At 40.9% G+C, this 11,965-nt stretch overlaps 1 protein-coding gene across 1 annotated transcript; it reads right to left on the reverse strand.

The window, feature by feature from the left end:
* Window positions 1-907: 907 nt before the first annotated feature.
* XKR9 (XK related 9) lies at window positions 908-11,965 on the reverse strand. The gene is made up of 6 exons (XM_059723512.1): window positions 11,891-11,965; window positions 11,196-11,287; window positions 10,337-10,396; window positions 9,822-10,100; window positions 2,626-2,872; window positions 908-2,030 (listed from the first exon to the last, which is right to left on the reverse strand). The coding sequence occupies exons 1-6, from the start codon at window positions 11,963-11,965 to the stop codon at window positions 1,917-1,919; spliced, it is 867 nt and encodes a 288-aa protein (XP_059579495.1). The 3' UTR covers window positions 908-1,916.

The following is an 11,965-nucleotide window of genomic DNA, read 5'->3' on the forward strand; positions in this document are numbered from 1 at the left end:
TTTGGACAGGGAGGCCTAGCCAGAGAAAAAGGGGTCAGGCCATCCTAGGAGAGACCCCAACATACCCAATATAATAGGCAGTCTCCCACTCACATAATAAGTTCCATCAAGATGTGGCAGGAGAGATTAGGGCAGGACAAAAGAATTCCAAGAGGGCTCCAAGGGCACCCCACGTAAGGCATGGATGACCAGGAAGATGGTGCTGGGGAGGGTGACCTGTTACACAAGACTTAGATGGAGTCCTAAACAGGATGCACAGTCTTTCCAATCCAGATTTAAAAACTCTGAGCAATCCCTTGCCCTCAATTTTATTCCAGAAAAACCTCAGCTATTAAATTCTGTTCCTTGTATAGTATTTTTTTTATTTCACACTTCAAAACCTGAACTGAGAAATTTCCCAATTTCACTTTGTTTTCTGTAAGCAGCTAGCCCAACAGCAACAGTATGTCAGGGTGACTTTTCTTTTGTCTAGTGACAAAGGCCATATTCCCGTATACCAGAACTCTAGACTTCCCTGTGCAGAGACCAGCTCTTAAGGGTTAGATGAACCCTAAAATCAGATGAAGACAAACACTTCAAGCCAGGCATTTATTCCCCTATATGAGCCTCCATTCTCCATTCATATGCCATTCAGAACACTGGTATACTAATAGGCTGCTGAAACCTGAAAATCCACCATGAAGGTATAGGAGGGGGATGACACAGCAATGACAAAGGAGACAGGGTGGCATTATTATTAGAGCAGCTGGAAGATACAACAATAGAGCACAGCTCTCCAGTTGTTCCAACTGGCAAGATTCCTCTGGGGTCATCAAGTACAGCCGTTCTACCTGGAGAGAACAATTCAGGAAAGGGTTTCAGGATTTGCAATTTCCCTCACCCAGTGAACATACATACTTCTTGCACATGGTCAGGTGGGCAGGAATCATGCCCTCTGTAGGCAGAGATGATAGATGACAATCCTTGGCCATTTCAGAGAAAGCTCAGACCCTCTCTCTGGTGAACAGTGATGTGAGCCTTGACTAAAACTGAATCTAAAAAATAAATAGAATTTGTTCTTAATAGGAACAGTAACTTGTTGCTGTTTTATTTTTCCTACTTTTCAAATGAATTATAAGAAAATAAAATAGGATGTTTGGTTGGGAGGTAAGTTAGACTGTTCATTTTGACTAACAAGTGTTCATTGTATAGAGGCTTTGCTTGGTATAGTCACACAAGAGAACCAATAATAATTCATAACTGATGACTCTTAGCATTCTCATCAGAAATTATTTACTGGAAATGTTTACTAAAAGTATGAAAATAATGACAGAATAAGTGAATAATTGACAGTGCAGCCCATATTGCTTTGATTTGCAAATATTTTAAGAAGTCACATAATTCCATGCTGTTCATTGCATTATGAAATTGGTAATTCTACTGACTACAACTTTTTCTCCTGACATTCCATCAACTTCATCTGAAGCTCTGTCTTGTTTGCCATAAACAGTGGGGTGAAAAAGCCTATAATAAACAACAAGAAAAATAATACCTAACACTAGAGTGAGGACAATTATGATGCTCACAGCTTTAAAATGTATTTGATTGATAACCAAAGGCTTCCAAACCAAACATATGTACAATATAACTCAAATTAAAAGCACACAAACAGTATAATAAATAGAAATATCAACCTTTGTCTTTTTTCCCCTTAATGTTAAAATAGGTAAAAGTTAGAATGATTCCAACAATGATTCTATATAAATATTCCATCCTCTTAGATTTGTAAAACATTGTATGTTGTTTTAAAATCCAACAGAAGCTCAAGATCCAAAGAAAAGTTAACAGAATTAAAGAACTTTTGAAATTGAGCACTGTGGTCAGTGCAACACTAAGTATCCATGAGGTCAGTGTGAACAGTTTATAGAAGAAATACATTAACTTGGGAATGACTCCAACTTGATTTTTATCAGGCAGAGATTTTTGTAATGATACCTGATAGTCAACAGTTGCCCCGGAAATACTGCAGAAAGATGTAATGATAGAAATATCTAAATAAAACAAACATAAATGTTACTGTCAAGAAAACAATTCAAATATTTTAATTAAAATATTCTTTACATTTGAAAGAAACATTGGTCCAGTGATTTAGGCACTAGTTTAGGACTGGAGAGATTCAGGTGCAATTCCTTTCTTTACCTTAGACTTCCTGTATAACTTTGAACAATTTGGTTCTCCTCTATGACTCAGTTCTCTATCTTAAAATGACAATAGTAATACTCCTCTCCTTACAGTGGTGTTGAAATGGTAATTAAATTATAGATCGTGAGGTGTCCAATTACGAAGATATATAAGTAGCTTACGTAAATATATTAAGTAAGCAAAAACAAAATAGACTGCAGTGAAATGGTTCAGTTGCTTACCTCAGTGGTTTTTACTTTCAAACACAATATAATGTTATTGTTAAATGTTCCACACTATATTTCTTTCTAAAAAAAATCTTTCTAAAGTTTCTAAAAAGTCTTAGAAAAATAGACTTGCCAATAGAGGAGATTATTTAACTAAATAAAATCGTACTGGAATCTGACTGGGAACATGCTAAAGCGAGGACTTAACTGCTTAGTGGAGATTTCATTTTCAACTTACAGATAAGAGAGAGAGAGAATTACACTGAATGAAGCTAGTTTTGTCTTCCTCCATCAGGATGTGAATCTGCAGAAGGAGCTGGGGTGTTGTTTCCAGGAAAATTTTAAATACCCTGAGCATACTAATATCAGTCACTGCATCAATGGCTTGTTTATGAATGTCACCGGTAGGACTTCCAGACAATTTATCTTCACAACTGCTTTGTTTAAATGCAGACTGGAAGCCACATTTCAATGCAAAGTAATATCTAGAAAAAGACAAAACATGGTCAGCATAGATCTTGTTAACAGCAGAAACTAAATTGTGATTTTTTTTTTTCCTATATCTTACCAAAATTAAACACACATTGACTAGAATGGAATGACATTTTTCTGATAAATGAATTTGCTGATGTTAATTTCTTCAAATGTGACCTATTTCTGAAGTTTGCCTTTGCTATCTTCTCAATTCCCTATTAGGGTGACTCTTTCATTCACTTTTCCTACACTCAGTAAATATGCAGATGTGAATATACAAATTGGAGATTGGAAATATCCATAGCATGCATCCCTGCTGTGCACATCAAGGCTAACTATACACATGCGCAGGGGTGAGGAGGTGGGGTTTAATTAGACCGGTTCCCAGACAGCCACTCTAATTAAAATGGCTCACTGTCATGTGTCTTAAGCTCCTGCACATTTCAAAATGGCCATGGGGACACTTTAGCTAAAAGCTCATTCAACAAGGTTTAGATAAAGTGTCCCTGCAGCCATTTTGAAATGTGTGGGGGCTTAATACATGTGACAGTGAGACAATGCTGGAGTGTCCTAATTAGAACATGGAACAGACTTGATGAATCAAGCCTTCTCCAATGTGTTCTAATTAGACTGTGAATGAGCATGTCTACAGGCAGCCAGTGACTTACACAGCAAGCCTGGACATACTTTTGAAAGTAAGGCCCTAGTTCTTTAAGCTGCCTTTTTCTAAATACCCAGAAAATCTTTCAATTCCCGAAATGACTCTCAGGATACATAGATTTCCTTGGATGACAGATTTCATGACCTGAATGGTGTAATATGATTAAACCATATTCTTTGGCAAGTGAGTGCATGTAAATGATTCCTTTGTCTTAAGGCTTAACAAACATTAATTTAGGGGCTGGGGAGGGAAACCTAAATGAAATAATACTTATACTGGAACTGGTTCGTTCGGACAGATGTATACTATGGTTTGTGAAGATCTTTTAATGTTCAAGAAATCTGCACTGCCACATGAGAAATCTAGGTCTTATGCCCCATATCAAGTAATTTGTTTTTCAGGTCTAGACGAGTTGGAAAGGTATACAAAGCTCTGGATAATTAAAAAACTAACTTTTGCTGTACAGGGTAATCTCGCCAGTCCTTCATAGTAGACATGTGACAATGGTCGCAGGGAGAGATAGGACTAGAATCCAAACTAACTGATATTAGTGTAGATTCACTGACTCCAGTGAAGTGAGCTTCCAAGCCAGCCCTATGTTGGAGGCAAAGAAGAGTGGGGAAAACCTTGCCTATACCCGCAGAACTCACTCTAGAAGAATAGGGTCCAAGGACTAATTGACTCTACTTCTTGTAGAATTGATCATCACTCAACAAAGAATCTTTCAGATCACGAAAAAGAAAATCCCCTAAGAAGTATCCACCACTTACCCCTCACCTCTGTCACATTCCTCAACTGCTTGTTTGCTGGTCTCTGCCTTTAGGTGGCTACTAACACCTGGTGCACAGATAATTTCATCATCACCGCTCAATCATCATCACAGGTTAAGTTTCACATATTCTACTTCCATATCCCTGAAACTTTAAATACTCTTGTCCAATGAACTTGTTCTTACTCATTTTCTATAGCAGAGGGTAGAAAAACAATCATCTCACTAGGGAATGAGCTCTTATTTTGCCCACCTTTCTGATGTTTTGCATCCTAGAGTAAGACTTTTCACTTCTGAAGAGATGCAGCTAAATTTTAGCTTAGTGTTTCTCAACGGTGTGTCCCTAAGTTCCAGGACTGTACGGAGGGGCAGAGGGGTGTCGTGAGGGTAAAAAGGTGGTCACCCTGGCACCCCAGGATGTCCCATTGTCTCTGATATCGGCACTATCAAAGGGGAAGTTTCTGGCTACATTGACTCTATCCTATTACCATATTACCTTAAGTACATCTATGACATCTTCATTGTTTGGACACATGGGAAGGAATCTCTAGTCTAGAGAAATTTCACCAGGACTTTAACAACTTCCATCCCCTCATCAAACTAATTCTGGATACTCCATTCAGCAAATTCAGTTCCTAGACACTACACTGAAGGTCTGGAATGGCCTCATTGCCACCACATTGTATTGGAAACCAACTGACTGCCACAGCTACCTTCATGACACCAGCTTTCATCCTAAGCACACCACAAACTCCATCACCTACAGCCAAGTTCTATGTTATAACTGTATCTGCTTGGATCCCACCACCCATGATGCATGCTTTAAGGAGCTGGAGCAGGGATTCCTACAATTACATTACAATCCCAAAACTGTAGCCACTCAAATCAACAAAGCCAAACAGATCTTGCTCTGACCTGCTATGATACCAACCCTGGGACAAGGGCACCAGAATTTATTTTGTTGTCACCTACAGCCCCCAGCTTGAACAGTTTAGACACATCATTAATGACCTCCAACCCCTCCTGGAAAAAGACAACTATTTAAAGGTAGCTATGGGGAACAAAACAGTCCAAGAATATAATATCTGAAGTCTATTCCCCATGCAACTCTAACAACATCATATACACCATCACTGGCTTACAGTGCCCCTTTGCTGCTCACACTGGCCAGACAGAGTGATCCCTATACAGAAGAATGAATGAACATTAGCTGACATCAGCTCCAGAATGACACAAAGGCCTGTAGCAGAACACTCTAATCTCCCTGAACATTAAGGAAGCTGCAGTGGCAAAACTTTAAAAAAACCTTGAACAGGAAATTGCAGAACAAGAAATCATCCACAGATTGGATTGTGTTAAGTATGGTTTAAACAGGCACTATGGATTCTTATCCCATTACCTGGATTAGCTTTTGTGAGTTCTTTGTTCCTATGGGTTGATTACTTGCTTGTTTGCCTCTCCCAGTCCTGTCCGCTCCCTTCTGTCCCCTCCCTCCTTATACACTGCTCTGTGCATGTCCTTTCTCAGTATCTGATTTAGTTAATCTGTAAGGTGCAGATCTACCCATCCTTTATCCTGGGTCAAGCCAGAGGCATACTGGTGGCAACAGCTTGTTCTGTTGAAGCTCATAATATTTCTGTATTGTAGAGGACTTCAAGGTTTTGGATTTTGAATATGGCACCTTTCAGCAGCCTTAAGGATCAAATTCTGTTCCCTGGATGTGGCACACCCTAGTGTGCTTCAACAGAGGAAAAGGATACAGACAAAAGCTAGAGGTCTGTTCACCCATATGCTTCAGTTCTCTGCTTCCTGTGGTCTTCTGGTGATGCCTTGGCCAATTTTTCTACACAAACAAGAGTACAGAAGCTTGCTGCTGTAAAAGCTCTTAGTCCATTGCCCAGAGGCCAGATTCTTTACCGTTCTCCCTAGAAAGACCCCAACAATGTATCTTTGCCACTCAGGCTGCACACTAGCTTAATGACTTGGCCTTAAATCCATGATTTGCTCCCAAGTGGAATAGTTTTCTTACATTAGATTGTTGCATATTTATTTTACTGTGTCCTGAGTAATCCCCCGTAAGTAAAAACATAAACTGTTTGGCAAAACATCTATAACTTTTTCAGGGTATAAAACAGCTAAGTATCTAAAACATCTGGTCCTTGCATCGAAAATATAAACATCTGTACGGTATGTGGTGTTTTTAAGAAAATCCGTTGAGTAAGGCAACCTGTTATTCACACACACACTCATCCACCAGATTTTTTAGTTGTCCAAATAGCAAGTAAATTCAAAGCTGTTGCAATGAATATGAGTTCCAGAGCTCACAGTTGGGGAGGTAGATGAGGTGTGAGGCAAATGCTAGACATACTGTAAAAAGGAATCTTCCAGAATAAGGGGCATGATGGATATCAATGATCCCAATACTTGTAGTGCAGTGTTCACCAATTACCAATATTTTAGCATGCTGTATATGTCTTTGTTAATCTAGGTACTTCATTTAGTTTCTCTTAATTTGTATCTAAACTGAGTGACATAAATTTACATGCAAAATCCAGTTACAGAAAGAAAATAGCTCATTATAAAACTGCATGCACAGCTGCCAGGGACACTGGCAGTTTAACGTATTTTAAAATAAGATGTTTTCTCTACTATGATTCCTATAATACCTCACTCACATTACTAAAACTGAAATAATTTTTAAAAATATCATTTATTTTTCACTCTTTAGACTTGCTTACACTTTGTATTCACTTGGGACAATGAAAACAGAGTAATCTCTGTCTTTTTGGCAGTACTAGTCAATTTGGCTTTATCTTAGTTCTCCAGTATTTGGGATGAAAACTGGAGGAATGGTTTTTTTTCTTAAAACAATTCCAAGTGGAAGGAGAAAGTATAGTAATTAAAAACATTTCTCTTTGCTTTAGATTTTGGCATCGATACAGTATAGACCAGGGGTGCTTAAGCCCTGTCTCAAGATCCAGGTCCAGGCCCCAGCACCAGGTCATCCAGCCCAAGAGGCTCCCCATGTGTATGAGGAGAGCCCTGCAGGCTGGCCGTGCATACTAGGTTAGGTGTGCAGGGCAGCACAGGGCTCATTCGTGGTGCGTGGGGCCAGGTGGAGGCAGTGCAGAGTCTCAGAACTCCAATCCCAGCTTCTGGGGTCAGGCAGAGGTGGTGCAGAGACTGGCGCCCCAATCCCAGCACACAAGACTGGGTAGAGTCAGCACAGGGCTCCAGGGCCCAATCCCAGGGCACAGGATCTGATCTAGGTTTGGTTCACTAAAACCACGTCACAGGACACTTAGGTGCCTGCTTCTAAAAGAGCAGAAACTGCCTGGGAAGAGCCCAAAGTGTCAGGCAGGAGCCCAGATGCGGGTCACCATGGCAACTGGCTAATGAGGAAATTAGCCTGCACCTGCACCTGGTCAGCTGGCCGGAAGGGGCAGGGCCCTGGGCCCATATAAATCCCAGGATGGGGACTATGAGGCAGTTCTCTGCTGGTGGCCAAGGGACAAGGAGCCCTCCTAGAGCAAGTGTAGGGAAGAGGCCTGACTAAGTTCTGCTCTGGGTAATGTAAAGGGGCCGAGCACACCTTATGTAGTGTGTGTTATGTTAGAGCCCAGGGGCTTATGCTTTGTTTGTCGTTTTATAAGACAGGTGGCTTGGGTGAGGCTATTTGGGGAAGAAAGAAGCCTCATTGGGGGCCCACTGCAATGTGGGGACCCTGGCGCCAGAGAAGGTGCGGCATTTGGGGGGCACAGACCCTGGCACCAGAGAGGGTGCAGAGACAGGGCTGCAGAGAGCCCAGTGAGGACAAGGGGCCAAATTATAACAAGGCCTAGGCAAGACAACGCCAGTACCATCTGCGAGGCTTGGGGCATGGTAAAGGGGTGGTTGGAGCTACGCATAAAGCCCATAAGGCTAGGGTGCCCTGAAACACCCATTGTGAAACAGGACCTACAAGGGGTCTGGGAACCCACAGGGTTCAGAGAATCCATCAAACCGTGTCCAAGAGGACTTAAAGGCAGCCTCTCTATTTTTATATTTTCATCAAAGAAGTGGCGGGCGAGAACTGAGGGTGCCCATTGGGCCAAATTGGCATGGTCAAGGGGCCTTAGGAGATCACAGCTGTCTTTGAGGACCGCATCCCATGACACCATGTAAACTTGCAAAGTTCAGGTTCACTTTTGTGTTTATTGCTTCTTGGATTTCTAGCCTTCAAACAACTATGATTTTATAGGAAGAGACCAATGAAGAGCAGGTGGAGGGATTTCTACACCACCATGGAAGTGGTATTCATAGTCAAGTTTGCAGATGAGATCACCTAGGAATAGTGAAGGGCAAAAGCATAGCAGGTAAAGGACAGACACCAAAAGAGGAAACTTGACAGGGTCCCTTACACTGGGACTTATCTATTAGCATTTATTTCAAACAGCATAAACCCAGCAAACATACAGATCTGCTGAGCAGATAAAAAATTGGCCAGACAAAGTAAAGGGATACTTGGTCCAAAATTTTAATTTGAATTTTATTTAAAAAATCATAATTACCAACACCATTTATAAATGTAAACTGTCATTTTAAAGAAGATAGTTATTCCCCTTCAGTATCTGAAGCATGAGCTTTGCAGTAGGAAGAACAAATAAACAAAAGTAAAACTCGCTAAAAAGAGAATGAACTTAGTAAAAAGAGAGGCAAAAGAAAACCATGATGTGCACATACAGTCACAGAAAGTTTTCTACTTGTTATTAGGCTATTACAAGCATAGGTAAAAAAAATTGTTAGGGATTTTTTAAATTGTTATAAATGTACCCTTCAAAATTGTCTACAGATTTTTACAGAGGGGGTAAGTTTTGAAATGGAGAGTATGTATGGAGAGTATGCTACGGTGTAGTACGGTCAAAAACAACCTGTGCACCACTGGGATTGCAGGTACTGCACAGTCATGATACTTCACAGTACCAACTGCGCAGTCAGAGGCACATGTAGATGCACCCACTATAAAGCATAGCCCTCAGTACCCTGTGTAATCTAATTAACTCGTCAACTTGCTCAGTTCTCTCTTCCAGTCTTGGCCTTCTTTTTAGCTACAACATTAGACTTTCAATATTTGTGGACTTCACTTTCATCATAGCTGACCCAACTAGTGATAAAAATCAAATTCTTTCTAAATATGACCTAGTATAATTTTATTTTTTCTAGTTATATGATGACTTTCTCTGTATTTTATAGATATATAAAAGAGATTACTATCTCTTGTATAAAGATCATTGTGTCAAATGCAATTGGATTATAGTTGCAGATAAAATAATAACTGATAAGCAAAATAAAATGAGTACATTTATATCAAAAGGGAGGAGGACAAATTCACAACTAGCACATTTTCTTAAGCAGAGCTGTTCTCTGTCACTAACTGTGATTTTGGTCCTGAAGCTGCATTGCCTTCATGAACTGACCCTGGCAGTTCCAAAGCAAAGCATTTAAAAAGCAGTATGATTTCTTGTCTTAATATTTAAAAATTGGCATTTACCTTATAAGAATTCCACCATGCAAAGAATGAACTAGAAAAGTCCAGGCCAGCTTTCCCAACTCAGGTCTTTCAAAGTCATCTTTAAACCACTCAAAACTGAAAGTCTGGACTACTGTTGATGCAAGGAGCCTAAAAGCTAATGTTAATGTACTCCAAAGATATTGTCCCTCACAGAAAAAATTGCTAGCTACAAAGATATCTGATATAATATCAGCTATATAAATAAAAATCCCAAGAACTAGCATAAAAAAATTACACTTAGTAAATTCAATTGAGTGTTAAATTAGTTCTGACTACTTTTCCTTATATGAAGTAACAGAATGAATCATAAAAGTGCATTATTTGCAAAGCTCTTATTCCTAAGGATGCAAATTTCTCATGTAGTGTTTTCTACAAAGGGAAAACTACAGTATGTACTGACAAATAGAATCAAAATGAAAAGACTTAAACATTTATGTTCTGGCCTTAAGTACTAAATCTATTCCATGGGTACACGTCTATTTTGGAAAGCATACATGGAATCTTCTTCTCTTTTAGCTATGCCGATAAAGGCCATTCTTCCTAGTTGCTGGCTCCTAAAACGAAAAAATAAACAAAGGGTCACCAACAATAGCAATAATTCAGAAAATCATCAAGCTTCACACAGCTATTCACATGGTCACTTAAAAGGCAAAAAGTGAAAAAAAAATTAGAATTGCTTATGAATGAATGAATAAATACTGCTTACGCTGTGTCCCAGGGACACAAGCATGGGGGCGGGGCCAACCGAGAGGAGACCCCCCGAAATCAGAAATTATTTATCTCAGGTTGTCCGACAGAACAACCCTGAGGAGAAAAGCCCACATGGTTCATCAGCCACGTTCATATACAGCTGAAGCTGGTGGGTGATGTCATGGGCTCACGCCTCCAACTGAGTTAAAAGCTGGCACTAACAGGGAAATGGGGAGAGTGGGAGAGGCAGCGGAGTCTGCAGCTGCTCCCCACGCCGGTGGCAGGCAGCACCAGCAAGTTGAAGGAGACCCCGATCAGGGAAGGATGATCCGGGTGTGGCGGTCAAGTGGTAGGCCGGGGCTATGGCCAGTAGCCCGAAGCGGCAGGTGGGTACTTTTTGACCGATGGAGCGGAATTAGGCACTGAAGCGTATTGGTTGAACAAAGAAATTATTTACTTACGCTGTCGGAGTACACAGCGCAGGAAGAAGAAACTGACTTAGGTTACAGTTGCAAACCGAACAAATGAAAGCTTTCTGAGAGATGAGACGTCCATGACCAGCTGAGCAAGCATGCAAGACAAAGTGGGGGTACGTCGGGTAAGTCATTGATGGGGAGTCCCTGGTAGGTGATCAGTCCACCAGGTATTCTCAGAGATAAGTACGGAGTTCGAGCTCTCCGAGTTCGCTCTCTGAGTTCTCCTTCTCCGGGGTGTGTGCGGAGTGCTCCAACCTGGAGAACAATGCGCTCTCCAACCTGGAGGAATATGAGGAGTTCTCCAACGTGGGCGGAAACTGATTTACCTTTTATATGACTAACAAGCCAATCGCTAGTCACCAATATGAATAATTTGGAACTGGCCAATGGTGGTGTGCGTGTTTGCATAAGTTTTGGCGGGAACTTTTTCTAAGCTGTAATTTTCCATTACTGTGGCATATAGTTACATAGCGGAATTTTCCTACTGTGACCTACTTTCTCCCTGTGCCATATGTATCAAAATTTTCCACCATGGCACAGGCATGCAGAATGATTGACAACAGAATGTTCCACTATGGATCAAACCAAAGGAATGTTCCACTGTGCCATAGGCATACAACTACTTGGTTCTGACACTGAGCAGCAGTGGCTGCCCAAAGCCTTCATGGGCTGCACACCCTGGGCTCCAACTGCATAAGGTGGTAGGAGGGGAGCAAAGGGAGCTCCCACTGGAGACAGAGAGGAGAGCAGCATTGGGGGACGCAGCCAGGCATTGGCTTCAGGGAAGGGAGAGGAGAAGGACTGTATGCTCTGATCTCCCTCTTTTCTACCTGCCCTCCTTTTTATTTTTGTTGTGTCATGTTTTCTTTTGTCTCCTCTGACTGGTGTACTACACTGTGTTGTTCTTTTCATTTCATTTTCTTGTTGGTCTTGCTTTGAGCGGTAACCTGGAGCCAT

The sequence above is a fragment of the Alligator mississippiensis genome, chromosome 3, assembly GCF_030867095.1.
Source record: "Alligator mississippiensis isolate rAllMis1 chromosome 3, rAllMis1, whole genome shotgun sequence".
Taxonomy (NCBI): Eukaryota; Metazoa; Chordata; order Crocodylia; family Alligatoridae; genus Alligator; species Alligator mississippiensis.